The sequence below is a fragment of the Nilaparvata lugens genome, chromosome 1 (assembly GCF_014356525.2).
Source record: "Nilaparvata lugens isolate BPH chromosome 1, ASM1435652v1, whole genome shotgun sequence".
NCBI lineage: Eukaryota > Metazoa > Arthropoda > Insecta > Hemiptera > Delphacidae > Nilaparvata > Nilaparvata lugens.
Window position 1 is genome coordinate 5,241,422 of NC_052504.1, and position 23,071 is coordinate 5,264,492.

General features: G+C 36.0%; 1 protein-coding gene across 4 annotated transcripts in view; it reads left to right on the forward strand.

The window, feature by feature from the left end:
* The first annotated feature begins 8,796 nt into the window (after positions 1–8,796).
* The window catches only part of LOC111056230 (oocyte zinc finger protein XlCOF22), a 32,282-nt gene continuing 18,007 nt past the window's right edge, over positions 8,797–23,071 (forward strand). The window contains exons 1-7 of one of the 4 annotated variants that reach the window (XM_039428724.1): positions 8,808–8,958; positions 11,754–11,861; positions 15,889–16,077; positions 17,025–17,132; positions 18,323–18,511; positions 20,550–20,657; positions 21,844–21,998. In XM_039428724.1, coding sequence (XP_039284658.1) covers positions 11,855–11,861; positions 15,889–16,077; positions 17,025–17,132; positions 18,323–18,511; positions 20,550–20,657; positions 21,844–21,998 — 756 coding nt within the window. In that variant the 5' untranslated portion in view covers positions 8,808–8,958; positions 11,754–11,854. Of the gene's footprint in view, positions 8,959–11,753; positions 11,862–15,888; positions 16,078–17,024; positions 17,133–18,322; positions 18,512–20,549; positions 20,658–21,843; positions 21,999–23,071 lie in introns of all 4 variants that reach the window. The other 3 variants (XM_039428737.1, XM_039428730.1, XM_039428745.1) reach the window with 3 other exon arrangements.

The following is a 23,071-nucleotide window of genomic DNA, read 5'->3' on the forward strand; positions in this document are numbered from 1 at the left end:
CTGTTTGCTTGAGAAAAAAATATATAATAAAGTATAAATACTACTGGTATGGATTATACAAGGTGATAATAAAAGGAATTTACAACTTGATTGGACATAAATATTTATTGAAATTACTTATAGAATTGAAAAAGGTGTCATTTTGTTACAAAACACGTGTTATTTTGGTTCGATATGACAGCCGTTGGTAATGCGACATACATACCACCGATAATCGATTCCTTGCCACACTCGTACCAGCATATCAGTTGTAACTTGTGCAACCGCAGCAATCCGAATGTGATCCGATTTCGGAGATCATTAAGATTGTCTGGTAGAGGCGAGAACATAAACCTTATCCCTAATGAAACCCCACAGGAAGAAATGCATCGGTGTTCAATCCAGTGAGCGAGGTGCCCATGCAATCGGCCCTGCATGGTAAATCCAGCGAAGTTGAAAATTGCTTTCTGTCTAGAAAATCCCAAACTTCTCCGTAGAAATGAGGTGGTGCACCGTCATGCTGAACAAGATGAAGAAGTGTCATTTTTCTTTCAGCCTGACGGTGTACCTTCTCATTTCCACGGAATATTTTGGGATTTTCTAGACAATTGCTTCCAAATTTGCTGGATTTACCGTGCAGGGCCGATTGCATGGCCACCTCGCTCACCGGATTTAACACCGATGGATTTCTTCCTGTGGGGTTTCATTGAGGATAAGGTTTATGCTCCGCCTCTACCAGATAATCTTGATGACCTCCGAAATCGGATCGCTGCGGTGGCACAAGTTACGCCTGATATGCTGGCACAAGTGTGGCAAGAAATCGATCATCGGTGTGATGTATGTTGCATTACCAACGGCTGTCACATCGAACCAAAATAACACCCACACCTTGAGTGTTTTGTAAAAAAATCACACCTTTCTCAATTCTGTAAGTAATCTCAATAAGTATTTATGTGCTTACAATGTTGTAAAGTCCTTTTATAATCACTCTGTATTTAACCGTACTGTTTGTACAGGGTTGTGCAGAGGAAACACATGTTTTTCGAACAGCCAGTAATCGTCAACGGGAGAGGGTATTGCCCTAGAACGAATGTTGGCAGACGACCCATACTATGCCATTTCAGTTGCTATGAGCGTTGGAACGTACAACATCGTGTGTTCGCTGTTAAGCAGTTTTTTTAGAAACAATTAATCTGTAGTCACAGTGCAACGCTTTTCCGTCAATATTTTAGAGTTGGGCGTCGAGGTGCAATGCCCGATCGAAATACTGTACTCCGATGGGCTGCTACACTTAGCTCTTTATTGATTGATTGATTCTTTATTGATTGTTTATCACAAATGATAATGTATTGCCAGGTCTTGCAAGACCCATTGCATACTAGCACTGCATTATAAAGGAAACAAATGAACAATTAACATATTCAGAACAGAAAATAAATATGTAGATGAGTGTATAACTTTTAGAAACAAAGAGTAGAACATATTTGTTTACAGAATACAGCTCTGTGATGAAAAAGAAACCACCTGGTCTTTCCCGTTCAGTTCGTACTCCTGAAAATGTAGACCGTGTCAGTGTCATCGAGTCGATCGTCTAGGATTAGTAACAACTGCCGTTCTGACTCGGTCTACACTTTCCGAGGAACGGGGAAGACCAGGTGGTTTCTTTTTCATCACAGAACTAGTAGGCTACTCCTAAACGCTGCAACCCATCGGAGTACAGTATTTCGATCGGGCATTGCACCTCGACCTTCAACTCTAAAATATTGACGAAAAAGCGTTGCACTGGGACTACAGATTCATTGTTTCTAAAAAAAAACTGCTTAACAGCGAACACACGATGTTGTACGTTCCAACGCTCATAGCAACTGAAATGGCATAGTATGGGTCGTCTGCCAACATTCGTTCCAGGGCAATACCATAGAGAAACGATAGCATACCGTAAACCGGGGTGAAGTCGGACACTTTTTCAGGTTTTTTAAATATTTAAGTGGTTTATATTAAAATGATCATTTTCATACTTGGAATATAAAATCTACTGTTCTTCCCGGTGCTTTCTATCCCATTTTCATATTTGTACACCAACCCGTTTTTTTTTTTTTAAATCCCAAATTGTGTCCGGATTCACCCCATGGGTTGGGGTGAAGTCGGACACAGGTTGTTTTGCATTTATTTCCGAATTCTGATGACACTAGGGGCTATTTCGGACACATATTTTCGTTTTAAAAAAAAAACAGAAAACCCTTTAAAAATAATTAGAAGCATTTATCCATAAAATTCACTATTGAAATTTACTATAATGCAAAATCAATAATGCAAAAAATCAAAAATACAATCAGATAATATGAAGGAATGAATTGAACACAATCAGATAATATTAGTATACATTCTTAATATTTACAAAGTCTTCTAGTCCAGGGAACATGAACTTTTCTCTACGCAGTTTTTTGGGTTTCAGTTTTGTTATGATTGATCCCAGTGACACAGTTTCAATGTCTGGGATATCAGGAAAACTGAAAGTAATCTCCTTTTTTCCATCCTTCTTTCTTAAAAATCGAATTTCATATTCGGTGTTCTCTGTATCAAGGATGTTTTCGATTCTTCCAACATAAACTTTGTCCCGGTTATCTTCTTGTGTCACGAATTTAACAAGGACGAAGTCACCTTCAGCCTTGTGCTCATCAGGGATGTCGACCAGCTCTTCATGGGAGGTGCCAGCATCACTTTCTTCAGACTCAGATGCAAAGATTCCTTCCTCTTCAGCCATAACAGTTTGCAGGACGTTATTGTCGGTGTCATTATTCAAACATGTTGTTGTGATGCTCTGCCCTGGATGGACAGTCACGCGTTTCCCACGACTTTTAGGAGTGTCACCTTTTCGTGTCTCCTCCAACTTTTCTCTTAGAGCATCGCACCAATTTGGTGAAGTATCATCTGCTTGCTTAGGTAGCTTCTTGAGCACCTCCTCTTTGTCTAATGGGATTAGACCAGTAGCCCTAAATCCAGCAATGATGTTCGCTCGAAGTTTGTCCCCCATGGATTCTATAGCTTCACGCAAAAGTCTGGGGAACACAGATTTTTGCACAGCACCTCTGTTCCTCTTCTTCCACTCTCCTAATGTGCTACGCCAGGCAGCTTTCATGCTTCTGAAAACTGCAACATCCAACGGCTGGAATAAGTGGGTAGAATTTGGCGGAAAGAAAACAAAATCAATGCCATTCAGCTTACACAGTCTTATAACCTCAGCTGAGAAGTGACTGGCTAGGTTGTCACCAATCAACAACTTTCTCCCCACTTTGTCACGAAAATAGACGAGGGCCACCGTGATGAACCATTCCTCGAACAGGCGCATGTCAAACCACCCACTCTTGCTACATCCATATCTCATTCCTGGGAGACCACCCTCTATCCAGGTGGGGTACAAAAATTGAGATTTGTACACAGTGAATGGTGGCAGTAGATCACCCCTCCCATTTACTGCCATCATAACACTAGTGGAGCTTTTAGAGTGGTCCATTATTCTTTCTGGACGGCGGCAGCCTCGACGCACAATTACTTTTTTGGATCCGGGGTCATCGGAAAAATTTGTTTCATCGAAGTTCACCCAATTTTCAGGTGGAATTGCAGCACTTCCTTCAGGCTCAAGAGTTTTGTCTAAGTGTTCAAAATAGCTTTTTACTGCCTCAGCATCAACTGCTGCTCTGCACCTCTTGATGTTCTCCGCGAACCTATTGGTCAGTTGGGGGTGTCTTTTTAAAAAATTCCAAGTCCAATCCTCTCCAGGCCTATTGTCTTTGAAACGCTTCACTACCCTACCCTCCCGGTTCAGAAAAGACTGCACAACATCTTTCACGTCTGCAGCGTGTAGTGGGTAACCCCACTCTGCACATACAAGGAGTCCATCCATCAAACATTGTTCATCATTGTTTGACAAAACAGGTTGTCCCCCGGTTTACGATGCATTTGTCCTGAACGGCTTCTTTTCAGATAATCTGATAGCGTAGACCTTGGGACCCCATGTTTCTCTGCAGCTTTACGTATCGTTAGTAATCCAGTCTTCACCTCTCTTACAGCTTTTAGAAGTGATTCTTCACTATATTTCTTGTGGCCAGTTGGCCCAAGGACTGGCTTATATTTCCTTGTCATGTTGAAAACCCTTAAAAAAAAGAATTTTGTCAATGCCTGAACTACACAATATTGACATGTTGTACTCCACAAAAAATATTTTTGCCCCCCCCCCCCCCATTTTAAAAAAGTAGGTCACGGTACGCCTCCGTACCACTAAGCTAATAATAATGAAACATTACACTGTAACTCATTTTATCTAAACATAAAATAATGAAAAAGTTCACAATATTGGCATGTTGTACCCCCTTCAAGAAAAAGTTATTCTACTCCCCCCCTCCCAACAATAAAAGTTGATCACAGTACACCTCTGTACCGACATGCATAGAATAGGTAATAAAAATGTAGGTACACAATAATGCATTAGCTAAACATAAAATAATGAAAAACTACACAATATTGGCATGTTGTACACCCCTTCACTCATAAAACATTTTGGGGCCCCCCCCCCCCCCAAAAAAAGTTTGTCACGATACCGTATCTGTACCGCAATGCATAGAATAATGAAAAATTACGTTTGTTTTGACATTTAAACTTTAAACACCATTTTACAACCATTCTTGGCATGTCCGAATTCGCCCCTGAAAAGTGTGACTTTTCAGTATTTATTATATAAAAAATACTAAAAAGTCGAAAACATAGAATGTGAAAGTTTGGTTATGTAGCTGAGAATATGTATTATCGAAGAAAAATAAGTGCAAGCTTCAACTTACTTTGATATCGATGATTTGTGGAGGTTTTGATCAATATAAATGTAAATCAATATTTTTGGCACTTCAAATTTCTATTTATTCACTCGAAATATCACGTGTGTTGGTTCTTAAAACATGTAAACAACATTCAACAGCTTACTGCCTTCTCGAGTCACCACTTTTTGAGGTTATATCGAGTGTCTAATGCCTCCAAATTCAAAATCAGTAGACGCGGGTAGCTCTGTCCTACTTGTTGAGGTCCATAAATTCGACGTTGGAACTTGAATGGGGTTGATGTGGGTGGGGCTGATAATAATACTATCAGAATTTTGTTGAACCTTTCCACCAGGACTTCCTATAAACCGTCGTATATAGGAGGTCCTGGTTACACGCAAGGTCAGCCGCTTATTCAGGTTAGATTTGGAACGTGAGTGCGGATGTTTGACTAACCAGCCGAACCGTGAGTGGTGAAAGATGCAAAGCAGTTTGAACAAACTGTAGGATAGTGAATGGCCCGCTATACCTATATTTGAACTTACATTAGGCCTACCAGCCTTCAGAGATGGGCCAACACATAATACAATCTTTGCTCAAAGAGGCTGCAACCTATTTTTAAATATCCATGGTGATAACACTGAAGTGAATACTTATTTTGATGCTAACATTACTTATTTTGATACCGTACTCAATTCGTTTTTTATTGTAGCTGTCGATTATCATTGTTTTATTATTTTATGTGAATATTATTTCTATTTACAGATAAATTAATTTTGTAAATTGTATGTTGACAATAAAAGAAAGTTCAATCAAATATTAAGCTGTATCATTTATTTAATTAAATTTATATTAATTAATTATTGCTCATCTAGAGACTCTTATTTGATGGACTCCAATTCCAATAATATTATTGTGGTTGGTTTCTCCATGCCTGGTTTCTTAAAATTATATTTGTTGTACATCATTGTTTCAATACATAGTACCTATTTTTCATTATTGATAAGATATAGTTAGTTATAATTTCTTTCAAGAAACAACAAGATTAATAAAGAGTATTAATTTTCTTCAATTGCTGTTGAAACTTCAAGTACATACATGAACTGGAAAGCGGTTGATTCCATGGTTGCGCTGTAAGTGAAAGAGGGATAATCTCTGATAAGCTATTGATAAGTTCCATGCACATGCTAGGTGATCGCTTCCCGGTGGTTTGGAGCCCACTTAGAGCGGTCGGTAAACTAATCGCTTTTATTAGTCTCTTTCTTATTACCCACGCACTTTGAGCTAACAGAGCGAAGCGAGAAAGAGATAGTGCTATCAGCTATGTTGAATGATAGACAAGCATAACAATAAGATTTACATGGGGGGGGGCGATCGCCCCCTCCCACCACTTTCGGAGTGGTGTTTGAAAAATCTACAGTTACTTAAGTCCAGTCAATATATAGACATAAAAAAGGGGGTAAAAAATAATAATAATATCGAGTGACCTGGCTGGCTCAGGTCTGGTGTCAGAGTTTTCAGGTCGCAACTGATCAATTTCAGGGCCTCTGACATGACCTAACGACTGCTTTTTAGGCAGCCGGGACCTACAGCTTAACGTGTCCATCCGAAACACGGGAGTGGCCCGAGATAAATATCTTGCCCGGGCCGGGATTTGAACCCGGGCCTCTGAATCATCAAGCCAGCATCTGATCCACTCGACTACGGCCACTCCTTAAAAAGGGGGTGTGTTTGCTATTTATATTGTAGTTCTGATTTTTCAATATATTGTTTGGATACAATCATTTATAAAAGAAGTCTTTCTAGAACCAATCATGTCATGCAAAATTTCCTTCTGCTAGATACTCGATGGCCCAATAACCTCTTATTATTTTTGGTCCAGTTTTCAGTTACTTCCACCAAATCCTGATAGAAAAATCCGTTTCGCCTTTTTTTAGATCATGGAATTCTTAATAATGAATTCTCCATTATCATCGCAATGCAATTTCGCACTATATGATATAAGTTCATTAAATCATGCTCTATGAGAATCACCCGTTAGATGCTCTTAATTTAGTGGAGAGGCGCGCGTAAGGACACCTCAAGGATCAAAATTTCAAACACTCATAACTTTTGACACAATAATCGGATCTCATTGTACCACAACTCATTCTTCTCTGCTCGTCAAGACGGTATAAAATCATGTATCAAGTCGAATTCGATCGAAAAATATAAAATTCATCCCTGAGTGTAGTTTAAACAGTACCGGTATTTCAATACACAAAAGAAATGACCAATAATTTAGAGCTATATATCTCGATAACCCATTTTTATAAATAAGGACTTAATCTTGAATTTTAGAATTGAATTTGAATTTTTTCTCCTCTTTTAGTTGCTGAAAATGGAAGAATATGATCATAATGTGAAAATCAATCATTAAAAAAATCAAGAAATCGAAGATACTTCCCTCATATAGAAAGTACTTCCCTCATACTCAAAGATAGATAGTTCCGAATGATCTCATTTTATCAGGCATTTCATAATCTAAATAAAAGGCAAGAGCAAGTTTTTCTTATCGATTACAGGATTTGGCGGAAAAACTGGAAAATGAACCGAAAATACGAGGTTTTTGGGTCACTCTGTATCTAGCTCAAGGGGAATTTTCCTATGAAATAATTGGTACTGGATTTCTCTAATGTATCCAAACAACATATTAAAAAAATCAGAACTACACAATATAAAATGCAAGCACCAATGTATATAGTGACTGGACTACTACTGTAGTTGCAGAAATAAGTCTCGGTAAAAAATTATCCGTGTGATGGGGGATTCGAACGGGGGGGGGTCCCCTGGACGACCACCCCAAATTGCCCCCCCCCAGGTCAGGGTCCTGGATCCGCGCCTGAGTGAGGTTGATGTTATAATAGCAGTGTTTGATTAGCAATGGTATTGCTATCCTTGTCTATCATTAAACAAAGCAGATAGCACTATCTGTTCATCACTTTGCTCTCTTTCCAGATAATCTTTTAACAATGTAGAATAATTATTAATTGATTAACAAAATATTTCATCTTAATTATAACAATTCATTATTGAGAAATCTATCTTTTGCCTAATAAAATATAATCTATCATTTTAAACGAGAATGAACCGTTAATAGACTATTTCATCAATAAACCTGTATCTGCTCACCATCTATAGAAGGCATTGACAAGACAGAGGATCGGCAACGTTTTTCTCCTATCTTTCTCCACTGCCATTGTAACGTAGACCTCATTATAGAGAATTGATCAACTTTGGTTTTGCTATCCTTGTCTATCATTCCACAAAGCCGGTGGTACTATCCTTTTCTAGGTCCACAACGATGCCAATTATGTTTTTGACAGTGTAGAAATATAATTAATTAATGCAGAGAATCAGCATCGCTATTCTCCTATCTTTTTCCACTGCCATTATAACGTGGACCTCACTATAGCTGACTAAAATGACTTTTTATCATTCTCATGGAATAGGTCAAATAGGTGTCATCTATTTCATTTCTGACATCTTAAAACAAGCCTTCTCCCTCATGCATTAAATTTATTCTCTTACCCACAGTATTAAGATCTTCTATATACAGTGCTCATATCTATAGTGAGGTCCACGTTATAATGGAAGTATATGATTAAGAATAGTACTGCTGATAGCGCTATCTCTTCCTTGCTTTGTTCTGATGCCAGATCGTATCTTAACAATGTAGAATTAATAATTAATAACCAAAATATGTCATCTTAATTATTAAAATTAAATGAAATTATTGGAAAATAAAATGTATTGCTTAATAGCATATAATTGATTATTTTAAACGAGAATAGTTAATATTAAAATTATAAACCTGTATCAGCTACCGTCTACAGAAGGCATTGACAAGACAGAGGTTCGGCAACGTTGTTCGCCCATGTTTCTCCATTCCCATTATAACGTGAACCTCACCATAGTTCTGACTCTCATTACCTCGCCAAGGCATACGCGTGTGGCTTGCCTCAAACGAATCTGTGCGTCCGTCATTACTGGGCTTCTATTTTCCTCTTGTTCTTGTTCTTGTTATTTTTTGTCTGAAAGTTTTCAAAATGAAAAAGTTTATAAACGCTACAGTCATTTTATCTTATTCTTTCAATCTACTCTACGAATAACTATCATAGTACCATTACTTGTAAGTATTTGGTTCTACAGCTCAGTATAAATAAATATAAACTCCTTAAAGTGTGCTAATCTTGTGATAGCTAAAGCGCATAATTGGTGCGCCACATAACCTATAAAAGTTTCTGATTAATTTATCATCTTTTAAAAGATTGGATTTCACTTTAAAATTTCACTTGATCTTATTTCTAAATTGTCAATAAGAAACGCCTCTCGTTACAATGATATAATTATTATCATTATACAAGGACGGCCCCAATTTTCTGTGGAGTATTTGTTTTGTACCAATTCAAAGAGTTGAACTGGAGGCTTGAGCCACAGAGTAGAGAAGCACTACTGGTATTCCGTTCTTGAGCTATGCTGTAACCTCTCAATTGTATGCGATAGAGTGTTAAGTGGTTATAAAAAAGAATTAAGAATATTCAAATCTTCATAATATTTTTTACATTATATTTACAGTAATAATTTCTATTTCCAAAAATTTGAGCACTTCAAATGATAGTAAATAGATACCTACTATGTCGTGGAATAAATGCGCATTCAGGAATTGTTCCAATTGTTGCGCAAAAAATGTTCTCCTTTCCCCGGGATACTGATACAGCAAAGATCTGGGTGGCCAACTCTCAGGTGAATTTTAATAATGATAATAATAATATGTTTCTGTTCATGGCGTGGTCTTACTACATCGGTATGTCCACAAGTGAACAAGTCAAGAACAATAAAAAACTGTCATAAGACAGGTCAAGAACAAAAGTTACAAGTAAAAACACACACATAGTATGCAGCGAGACATACCAAGCAGCCAAGGTCTATAAAACGTATAGCCTAGATTTAAATTTATTTCTATCAAAACAAGGTTTCTAAAGACCTTGCAAGCCGAAGAAGCAGCAAGACTAATACGAGAAGTATCTACCATAGAGAAATTTATTTTTATAAAACCAAGGTTTCTATTGACCTTGCAAGCAGCAAGCAGAATAAGCTGCAAGACTAAGGCAAAAATCATCTACTCACAGTCTGAGGATTACAATCTGTGAGGACGCGGAACCCGCCTCCACCAATTATGTAAGGAGGGGAAACGGTGGGAGAAGCCTCCACCAAATTTATAAGGAGGGAAAGAACTATGATAACAAAAGATAACAGAAAAACTAGAACTTAATTTAATTGGTATCTTTCGGTTTTACATGGTTGAAAATGATAGATATTAATTTTCATACATTTCAAAAAGGTAAATATAAATATATATACAAACATAATATTAAAATTGAATTTAATGGGGAAAACAACTTGCTGCTGCTTAAGATGATTCAATCTTTGTGGTAATAAAAATTAAGAACAATGATTATATCCAGTAGTCACCTACCTTTTGAATATGGCTTCCCCCTTTGGCATCCACTGGTTTAATCGCGACTTTACAGTTAGTATTTTAAAAGAACAAAAATTAACTGAACCAATGAATAAGTTAATCAAAACCCGTCTCCCTTAAAAATACAATTATTTTTGAACTGCCCGATCTGTGACAATAACTGTATTATAAAACTAAACGAAATCTAGCCTTCTTTACTGGATCAGCCGGACTTTACTCACAGTCCTAACGAACGAGCTCTGCCCCAAAAGCTAACTTTTGGGTATTAATATAAACTCAGTCTATGCCAAACATGAAAGCCATTTCAAGTACATATTTTTATCTGTCGCACAGGCGGCACGTTTGTTATTAGAAACAAAAAGAAGCTACGTTAATATTGACAACAAATAAAATAAACAATCTTTCTGTCGATGACAAAGATTGTTCAAAGACAAAAATACTGTTCATTAAACTTTTAATTGAAAAACTCTAAAATCTTGATCAATACGAGATAAATATATGATTCATATATATGTCCCATATGACCAGGTGACAAATCATAGAACTCCCTCAGAGAATAAAAGGGGTTCTTTGAAGGAAATCCCTCAGTCCCCTCTTCACCCCCGGTAGATAAAGTATGGACACTGTGGAAGGCCTTTATAGCTGATCTGTAAATAAAAAAGAGTGAAAACAGTGAGAATCTTCTCACTCACAAAGAAAGCCCTACAATGTGCTAATAATTTGGCCTTACCAAGAATCCGGATATACTATCAGTATCGTTTTATTTCATTTAGGGTCAATTAACAATGTATAATATAGCCTAGATTTTGGACAATTTTCATGAATAGTAATCCATTTTACTATAAATAATCCAAATATATTTCTTTTCGTTGGAAAACATTGTCATCATCATCCACGGCTCTACAATCCAAAACGGATCTTGGCCTCCTCCAGCAATCGCCTCCATTCTACTCTGTCCATGGCAGCTCGTCTCCAATTTCTTACACCAAGCCTCCTTGCATCTTCAGTGACTGAGTCCATCCATCTCAGTCTTGGTCGACCAGGGTGTCTTCTTCCTTCCTTGTTGTAATTCATGATTCTTTTAGCCGGATATGAGTCATCAGATCTTTCAACATGGCCTGCCCACCTGAGTCTCCCTACTCTGATAATAGCCAGTGCATTGGTGTGGCCGTACATATCATACAGATCCCTATTCTTTCTTCTGTGCCACACTCCATCAATTTGCAAACCACCAAAAATTCGGCGTAGAATCTTTCGTTCGAAAATGTTGATCATAAACACATTGTAATTAATAGAAATTTCTATTTAAAAAGTTGATATAATGTGTTTAGATAGAACTAATAGCATCATTTTGACATTGGTTTGAAGTAGCTAATCAAAGTTCCAAGTAATTTTTCATGGAATAAAATTAAATATTTCATTCCAAATATGTTTCTAATTTTCAGGAAATCCAGAACTGACAGCAGTATCACCAAAATTACTGGTTAGAAAGGAGATATGTGAGCTGCATTTCCAACAGCAGGATATTCTATCCAGTGAACGTCTCATGAGAGGTATGTAAAACAATGATATTGTTTTTTCTCCTGAAAAGGCAAACATGTACTATTAAAGGGGCGCTGGGCCAAAATATTTTACTTTGTGGTGTTTCATCTAACAACGTTGCCTCCAGTCTAAAGTTAAGTGAACGCAACACGTGACATCCTTTTTAAAAAGATTTATTGTTGAAACAAACCGGCATAGTGACTGCCCAAAATACACAAATGAGACAACGAATCTTAATTACTAGAGCTTATATACTATTCCAAGTGCTGTATCAGCTACTATACCATAACAATGGGTATAACTTGAGACTGAATGATGATTTGTGGTCAAATATAGTGCATTAAGAGTTGGGTGATCATGAGGAAATCAAGTGTATGGTGGTTCCCATCTCCAGGGCAAATAATAGTATATTAGTGGGCCTAACCAGTTGTCTGTTTGTACTAAAACAAGATTGATTACAGAGAACAAAGTTAGAATGTTTTGTGATGGACTGAGAAATGTGAACTGGCTGGTGCTGGTGCTGGCTGCATCTGGATGCAGAATCCAACTTCACAGCATTCTCTGACTGCTTTCTGGGAATGTTCAATCAGTAGCCACTTATCAACTTTGGGAGCAAAGGAAGAAAGGAATCACCATCTATAAGTAGCGAACTGTTGAATCTCAGGGATATTGTTCTCATTGAGAGGTACAGAGTTGATGGCTCCACACTTTAAAAGTTGATCTATACTGATCTGATGGCCGGTTGCAGAGTCGTCACATAAAGTTAAAATCAGGCATTTAACTTATTTATGAAGCCATAACTCCACTTTTCGTTGCACAAAAAGTAAATTATAGCTCCCATAAAACTAAAAACGCCCACTTAGACACATGATTTCGATGCAGAGTCGTCAAATAGAGCTTATTTATGTCTCCAATCGCTAAAAACGGTCATTTAAATTATAGGACATTTGAAAAGCAAAAACTATAAAATTTTGATGATAGCTTTTTTGAAAGATGTTTACGAAAAACCATCTGTATATATAAGTAAATTATTTTTCTCTCCCTATGTTTTTTCAAGTTGTTTATAAGCTCCAAAACTCTATGGCACCAAATAAATAATATGGTGAGAAATCTCGCCACATATTATGTTGTTTTTAATGCTTCTGTAGACGATTAATAATTATTTAGGTTAAAGTGAATCATTATTTGAATGTATAAATAATTATAATCGAGGAATTGGTAGAAGTTTTCAATGCGATTGATAAAGATGACTGCAAAGAAATTTTGAAACTGAGAAAAATTGGGCAAAAACGAATTATTTAAATTTGTGGGATGATAGAGAATTTTTTTACGGTTTTGCTTGAGTAAAGCAACTGCCAATTTAGTATTTGATTGAATAAACCACTTGATAGAAAATAGGACAATTTTTAATAGTGTTGTTTGATTAGAAAACATGTTTTTAATAACACATAACTGAAATATTTTGCTTTTGAAAGATTCCTAATAAACGAGGAAGACCGTAGTAGATTTAAGCGTAACGAAATAACTTTTTTATCTTACATTCTAAAATATATTTTTTGGTGCCAACTAAATAGAAGTTTGAAATAGTAATATAGCATTTCATCATTTTTTGAAGAATTTCTCAATTGCTTTTCACTTTTATTACCGTACATCTTACAGCTCTGTGGATTTTGAACGAGGAAATAGTAGCTACATAACCTCAATTTACTGATGGTATGTTAACAAATAACAAAATTTCCTATAAAAATCAGCCTTCCTGATATTATAAACTTCGACATTCTATTAACGCTAAACTAGTTTAACTTAAACTGGATTAGTAAATGCACTGAGAACAGCCTCTTCACCGGCTCCAGCATCTCTGACAACACCATCAACTCCAATATCAGTATATCACTGACAGCACCATCATTGGTGGCATCGTCATTGACAGCATCATCATCGACATCAGCATCAGTAACAGCCCCTTGGCCAACACCAACATTGCCAGTTCGAGGGATGGCTGCATCAGTGGCACTGTCTGTGTGTCATCTTATGCGGGTTCGGCAGCCAGCCACAGCTACACTGGTGTGGCACAGTGTCACATGCGAGGATGTCCTGCGGATCACCATGGACCTCAAGTGTTCGGCAAGCAAGGACATTTATTATATGTCAAGTAATTTCTTAAAACGTATCAAGTTTATTTTGATCCCTTTGATTCAATTTATAAATGAGTGTCTGGCTCAGAATGTATTCCCGGATGGCAAGTTGGCGAGGGTTGTACCAATTCAGAAGAAGGGTTCTCGCCTGGATCCCAACAACTATAACCCAGTCTCAATTTTTTCCAGTTCTGTCAAAAATATTTGAGATTATGATAGCTGGCCAATTGTATGAGTTCAGTGAGCTGAATGGTCTGTTTGCTGACACTCAGTTTGGGTTCAGGGCTAGGCGGCGAATAGTGGGCGCAGTTGAATTGATAATTAAATAATAATTTATTTTTGTCAAAGAAGAATTACAAAATTGCATTAGACAATGTCAGAGTATTTGAAAAAAACATTACATTAGTAATTAGGGTGGAGACCCACTCAAAACAAATTTATACCATCTAGGTAACTCATAAATAACAAATATAATCGTATACACATATTAGTATAATATACAGTATTTTATAAGACAAACATTAATTGAAGGAGTTTTCATGAAATTCAGTCAAACTATAGAATGGGTTGTCACTTAGGAATTTGTTTATTGCTTTTCTAAAACTAGGATAAGGTAAATCTTAAACATATGATGGCAAATGATTGAAAATTTCTTATTCCCACATTAAAATGGCTTCTCAAAGTCCTTGATAGCCTTACTTGAGGAATATGAACATTTCTATGGCACCTCGTATGATGATTATGTACATTTATGCTACAATTAAGATTTTTTTCCTTTAATTTTATATTGAAGGATATGTGATAGTTTTGGAGGGGGGAGCCTTGCTGGGCTGACGCTCTGTGATGATCTCAGGAAGGCTTTGGACACCCTGGATCATGAAATCTTGCTGTTTTAAGTTGATTCTTTATGGTGTGGTTGGGGGCCCTCTCCAGCTTCTGCGCTCATACTTGGGCGGACGCAGGCAGGTGGTAAGCTCTCACAGGCTAGAGCCCTGAGCTATGGGGTGCCCCAGGGATATGTGCTGGGACCCCTTCTGTTTCTGATAATGATAAATGATATTGCCCTTTCAGATCATAGTATGCTACGCCAATGACACCTCCACCTCTATCATGGATGTTGGCTAGAATATGCATGAGGTCCAGGCCTTGATGAATGCATCCAGAGGGGCAGCTGCTAACCGGTTTGCCTTAAACAGTGAAAATACATATCATTGTCTCCAGCCTTAGCAATACGATGCAGTATGGGTTCCCTCCAGTAAAGCTCTTGGGCTTCCATCTTGATAGGAACAAGAATATCGTTATCATCAATTCAACAATATTTTTAAGGAACTGTGTGTTGTTCACATGAAACACGTCGACTTGTGTTCAGCTGTTTGATCATGAAAGTTGCATTAGCCTATGTGGGAGGAGGAAATACATGCAAGTGACCAATTATTCATAATTTTAGAATGATATTTTATGTATCAATTTATAAATAAATAAAAGATGTTGCCCAACGTGACCAGACCTTGTTACTTGGAACCGATTGCAAAAGGCAGGGAGACATTTTTGAAAATTCGACTGTTTTTACATAATAAACTTGTAGTCTTTTTGTCTCTTTCCTCCTTTCTAGTTGTTATCTGAAAGTTCTGTCCTAAAAAAGATAGATTTATGTAGGCTTAACTTGTCTTATCCCTATAAACAAATATCGCACTTTATTCCCTGGTTGTATGATTATACTGATAATTGTAATTTGCTTACAATAGCCTAATTACTAAAAGTAATTGAACAAATTAATTATGAACAACCGCCTCATTTGAAATAATGACTGACTGTATTCCACTCTCTCTATCCTATATACTCTTTCATTGAATGAAGGAAATTACTGTAATATAACAATCATAACAATGTTGTTAATTTTCAGATGCAGTACCGCAGGTCTACGCTTACACTGAAAGTCATCCAGGCCCATTGACAAGCACAAATAGCCTAGATACTATGCCTGGAAATAGATGCGTATTCAGGAATTGTTCCAACATTCGCACAAAAGGATTGAAAATGTTCACCTTTCCCCGGGATATTTACACAGCAAATATCTGGGTGGCCAACTCAGGTGAGTTTTAATAATGATAATGCTAATGTGTTTTTGTTCATGGCGTGGTCATACTACATTGGTATGTTCACAAATGAACAAGTCAAGAACAAGAAAAATTGCATGGTTGCCTGTAAAGTCGGTATACGGGCGAAAGTTTTACGTGACAACGACTTTGAGTGGTAAAATAATTTTAATGTGAATATTCATTCGTATAGTAGGAAGAAGGATGAAATAATAATAGTAACAATTTAAAACACTTATTTTATTTATACATAACGATTTATACTACTTTTGTGATTGAAAACTACCACAACGTTGAAGGAACGTTGCCAGCCTGGGAAGTAGTGGCGCAGTCGCAGGAGATTGCTTGCGGCGCCTGTGCAGGTTGACTGCTCCGTTTCACTCTCTCTCCAGGTGAATGCCTTCGGGTTGCTGCTGCGTTGCTTGCCACTGCTCCTATTCGTGCTCTTTCCAGACGACCGTGAACCGAAACGAACGCTCTCACTCGCTCTCATTATGAGCGCATAACGCGGAGCGTAACGCAGTTTCTTGAAGTGTCACCCGGCAAACCAATTTATAAGACGTTGTCACGTCAAAAACTTCATAAGACAGGTCAAGAACAAGAGTTACAAGTCAAAAGACACATAGTATGCAGCGAGACATACAGTGAAATCATTTATTTCTTTCCAAAATATACATGAAAATGTACATGGAAAATTCAAAAACTAAAAACTAACGGTCAAATTGCATTTGATGTTTACGAAACTTGGTCCTAAAATAGTAAATATTATATTTCCTATAAGTTGGAAAAAGTTGTGATTAATATAACTTTCTATTTAAAAAGTAAATAAAAGTTGATCATGTGTTTAGATAAAACCTATAGCAACCTTTTGACATTGGTTTGAAGTAGCTAATCAAAGTTCCAAGTAATACTACAGGGAATAAATATGTTTTCAATTTCTCAGGAAATGCAGAACTGATCGCATTATCACCAGAATTACTTGTTAAAAAGGTGATATGTGAGCAGCATTTCCAAGAGAAGGATATTCTATTGAGTGGACGTCTCATTAAAGGTATGTAAAACAATAATTTTGGGTTTTCCCTGAAAAGGCAAAAATGTACTATTAAGTCGGCTTCAGGTCAAAATAATTTACTATGTACGGGTACAAAGCTCTAACATTGAACTGAATCTATTTAATAAACTTGTAATCGCCTTTTCTCCTTTCTCGTTGTTATCGGAAAGTTCTGTCCTAAAAAAGATAGATTTATGTTGGCTTAACTTGTCTTTGTCCTACTGTAAACAAATATCGCACTTAATTCCCTGGTTGCATGATTTATATTTATTTTTATTTATTTATTTATTTATTCCTTGAAAATGCATTACAATAATTCACAATTTAGAAATATAACAACAAAATGAATCAATAGGAAATACAAATAAACATAAGGAACTACTTCCCCAAAAGAGCAAGCTCGAGCTTGGGGAAGGAGCAGCCGTACTTTGACTACTTACTTATTATTAATTAACATTACAGTATATACATTAACAACTAAAATCAAATCCTTTCAATAAACAAGATAAATCAGTGATGCTATAATAGATCAATATATTTACATACAATATGTGTTAGAATGCAACAAAATTTGTAAATTATAATAATGACCTGATATTGCCTAGCCCAGTGTATAACATGATATAAGATGTGGTACAAAATGAAATCTATTCAATTGGAATAATTACTATACTAATGTAATCCAGAAATTCTCGGCACTATCCCAGCCATGAGAGCTAACCAGATACTTTTTCAAATGTAGTCCAAAGTTTTTTTGGGCGAGTAAACCTCTCAAATTACTTGGAAGAATATTAAAAAATAATGGAGATAAATATATGAAGCTACGCTGACCAGCAGTAGTCAATAATCTAGGAACAGTAACCAGACCTGACTCCTCCCGTCTTGTAATAGCACAATCCGTTCTATTAATGAAATGAAAAAGTGATAGCTTCTTATAATATAATATGATGTGTTTCAGGTATATCTGTCTAATCGGTAGAACTGAAAATTCCAAAAAAGCCAATCTTGTTGCATGATTATAATGATAATTGTAAACTGCTTACAATGTTTACTAGAAGTAATTGAATAAATTTAATAATGAACAACCTTCTCATTTTAAATAATGACTGACGGTATTCTACTCTCTCTTTCTATCCAACATTCTTTCATTGAATAAAGGAAATTATTTCAACAATGTTGTTAATTTTCAGATGCAGTACCGCAGGTCTACTCTCACACTGAAAGTGATCCAGGCCCATTCACAACCACAAATAGCCTTGATACTATGCCTGGAAATAGATGCGTTTTCAGAAATTGTTCCAACATTCGCACAAAAGGATTGAAAATGTTCTCCTTTCCCCAGGATATTGACACAGCGAAGATCTGGGTGGCCAACTCAGGTGAGTTTTGATAATGGTAATGGTAATAAGTTTCTGTTCATGGTATGTCCATGAATAAGTTTCTGGTCTACTACATTGGTATGTCCACAAGTGAACAAGTCAAGAACAATAAAAAACTGTCATAGGACAGGTCAAGAACAAAAGTTACAAGTAAAAACACACACATAGTATGCAGCGAGACTTACCAAGCAGCCAAGGTCTATAAAACGTATAGATTTAAATTTATTTCTATCAAAACAAGGTTTCTAAAGACCTTGCTAGCCGAAGAAGCAGCAAGACTAATGCGAGAAGTATCTACCATAGAGAAACAATAGCGTAAGTGTATATCCCATGCTATAGGGAATTTATGACGCAACTTTTACTGTTATCTCAAGCCGATCACTGTCGATTATTGTCAATTTTTACTGTTTTGTTGGGGTGAGAGTGTATGAACGGCACAATTTGAGAGACTACCAGCGTCACACAGCTGCATGAGAAAGAACTACGTGAACTAGCGGCTTGGGATAACAGTAAAAGTTGCTACATAAACGCCCTATACCATGGGATATCTACTTATGCTATCGTTTCTCTATGTATCTACTCACAGCCTGAGGAGGATAACAATCATAGAACTCCCTCAGAGAATAAAAGGGGTTCTTCTGAAGGAAATCCCTCAGTCTCCTCTTCACCCCCGGTAGGCAAAGTATGGACACTGTGGAAGGCCTTTATAGCCGATCTGTATATCAATTATATCTTTAGATCGGTTTATTTCATCTCTCTCTCTCTCTCTCTCTCTCTCTCTCTCTCTCTCTCTCTCTATATATATATATATATATATATATATATATATATATATATATATATATATATATAGAGAGAGAGAGAGAGAGAGAGAGATATATATCTATATATATATCTATATCTATATATATATATATATATAATATATATATATATATATAGAGAGAGAGAGAGAGAGAGAGAGAGAGAGAGAGAGAAATGAATGTCTGTTTGTATGTTAGTTTATTTGTTCCCTATAGACTTGTATGTTAGTTTATTTGTTCCCTATAGACTCGAGAACTACTTGACAGGACGGCATGAAACTTTGGGAATATGTTGTTTGAATATTGGGGATGGTTTCTGACCAGAACTTTTAATAGGGGGGGCTAATAATAAATATATATTAATCCATTTTACAGACCTATGTTTTCGAAATTGTCAGCCGAGCGGTTAACGTAGAACGGGAAGATCATCATGATTCAAGATCATGTTGTGATAATATGATTTAGCATATGAACTTACCAGCTGTAATAAACACGTCACTCTGTGATAAAATTGTTTACTGGTATTAAAACGGTATTTTTAAACACATAGGAAGTCCGTATTGAGATGTAAATAAAAATATTGATTGTCAGATAAATTTCATGATTCACCAAATAAACTCAAGTGTGACATGATATACATTGACTTTTTGGCAGTACGTAGTTCGCCGGTTAAGCTAGTATAGTATAAATTAATTATTTCAATGTACAATATAGCCTAGATTTTGAACAAGTTTCATGAATAGTAATCTATTTTTCGAAGGTAATAGAAAATATTAAACTTTTGAATCATGAAATAACATGCATTTGACAAGTTTCTAAATTTTAAAATACATTTCTGAAGCATCGTATCATAAGTCAAGCAAGTTGAAATGCACTATTGTACTTGAAAGGCCTCCTCATCTCTGTTGCATGGGGTAATATAAAATTTGATCTGTGATTAAATGACAGTTTAATGCTACTTGAGCCAACCAAAGAGGAAGACGTCATTAATCGACACCTAATTACGGTCAAATTGCATGTTTGTTAAACTTGGTCCTAAAATAGTAAAAATTTTATTTCTCATACAATAGTAATTTGTAATTAATAAAAATTTATATTTAAAAAGTAAATAAAAGTTGATCATGTGTTTAGATAAAACCAATAGGCCTAGCTAGCATCATTTTGACAAAGTTCTAAGTAATACTACATGGAAGAAAATAAAATATTCTATGTCTAATATGTTTCCAATTTCTCAGGAAATGCAGAACTAATTGCATTATCTCCAGAATTACTTGTTAAAAAGGTGATATGTGAGAAGCATTTCCAAGAGAAGGATATTCTATCGTGTGGACGTCTCATTAAAGGTATGTAAAACAATAATATTGGGTTTTCCCTGAAAAGGCAAAAATGTACTATTAAAAAGGGGCTCTAGGTCAAAATAATTTACTTTATAGTAGGGGCCTATCTAACATTGAGCCATATGGATGTTTCAATAGACTGCATAAAAAATGGACGGGACTAGACTATAACGGAATGTTTCATAACTGGGTGTATTATATTGAGGCTTCAATTTATTTATCTCTGTTTGCTATGTTTTCATTTCTTATGTTTGAACTAATGTTCCAATGAACAAGCTTAGGCTTAAAAAGATATCATTGAATTTTTTTTCTTGCTTTGAATATATATATGCATATGCACTCATAGGCCAATAAAAAAACTTAGAACATTCAAAGAGTCAATAACTTATTTGGCCTATGTTGAAGTTGAAGTATTTAAAGAAATAATTGATGAAGTTCAATCAGCCGCCATTTTGGATTTATAAGTTTCATAGAACATTTTTATCGATGTCATCTTTCTTGTTTTAAAAAGGAATTTAAAATGATATACCACACAATGGGTCTTTACATTCAAAATATTTGAGTTACAACCTCTCATTTCCTTAGAACTAAAACTTCAATCAGTCGCTATTTTGAATACAAGTATCATAGAACATTTTTATCGATGCCGTATTTCTTGTTTTAAAAAGGCCTTTAAAATGATGTCCTACATAATGGGTGTTTACATTTAAAATATTCGAGTTACAACCCCTAAGTCACCCCTTTATAAGGGGTTGGAATTCAGTTGTAGACTTCAGTTGTAGGGGTTGAAGTTCTAGACTTCATACAGCTGAAGTAAGAAAATTGGCTTTCCGAAACTGGGCGTAGTCGTAGTCATTGTCATAGTCACGTTTGAATTAAATTTCAAAAAACTAGAAAATTAAACACAAAATAAAATAAAGAGAAAATAGTGTAAAGTTTCAGCTATTTTGAATTATTTAGAAACGTTTAATTTCGTCAAGGAAAAACGTGTCTAATTATAGAAATGAGAAAATAAAAACCGTCAAAAGGTAGAGTATTTGACCGATAACTTATCCTGAGAGTTACAGTAATATATTATCTACAGCAGTCTACAACTTATTGAGGTGTTCCCATACATATGGCTGTGTACTCTTTCATCGAATGAAGGAAATTACTGTAATATCACAATTACAACAATGTTGTTGATTTTCAGGTGCAGTACCGGAGGTCTACCCTTTCACTGACAGTGATCCAGATCCATTCGCAAACATTAACTCATCTAGTCCTGCTTCTCCTCGTTTCAACCACACATTGGCGTCACCAAATAAACATGCTGCAAAAAAATCTGAGCTTCTACCATCTCCATCGGTGAGCAAATTTTTCAATTCAGATGTCTCCTTCAGTACACAACTGGATAGAGAGTGCTCCCCCAACAAAAGGTACAGATGCTAGAACATCTCTTTTCACAGTCCCAACCAAATTTCAGAAGGAGGCTTAGATATAAAAGTTAATATCGGGAACCGAGCTTCGCTCTGGAGTACGAAAGGATAAAAAATGTATTACAAAAAAATAAATCATAATTATATCTATAGTTCATACAGAATTGTTCTATCTAATCACAGTGAATAGAGATTAATCCCCAGAGGAATGCAAAAATTTCCCTCACAAAGGCTCGGTTGAACAAAAGCCGGTTAAATTTTAAGCCTGATTAATTTCACGTGAACCAAATCAGAGAAGACCATTTCAAAAAGATGGTTCTACTGGAATTAATCAGGATTGAAAATAACCCGGCTTTTTTGCAACCGGCACTAAGTACCTGATTGAATGATTACAAAAGTTCAACAGCTGAGTCAAAATTTTGTCACAGTCCCACACACATGAACTCGCTCACTCACTTCAATCACCAACAGACGACGAAATAATTATTATCAGCTGTTTTTCCAAGGATGAATAATAATATTATCCTTTTAATGTCATTCAGCGAGTTTTCCCAGGGATGAGACCTAGTGCAATCGAATTTTTATATTATAAACCTACTATGTTCTGAATTTCGTGAGAATCGTTAGAGCCGTTTTCGAGATCCGGTGAAATTCAAACATATATACAGAAATTGCTCGTTTAATAGTATAGGATTGAGAGACTACAAAATGAGATATCAAGTTTGAAAAGACATAAATTATAAAATAAAAAACATAAATCTGCTTAGTCATAAATTGTCAAAAAATGAAACTTTTCAAAAATTCAAATCAATGGAATTTTTCATTCTTTCTGCAATGCAAAATCATAAAGTGCGGCAAAGTGAGGTACACGTTATAATGGCAGTGGAGGAAGATAGCAGAACAACTTTGCCGATCCTCAGTCTTTTCAATGCCTTCTATAGACGGTAGCTGATACAGGTTTGTTAATGTAATATTAACTGTTCATTCTCGTTTAAAATAATA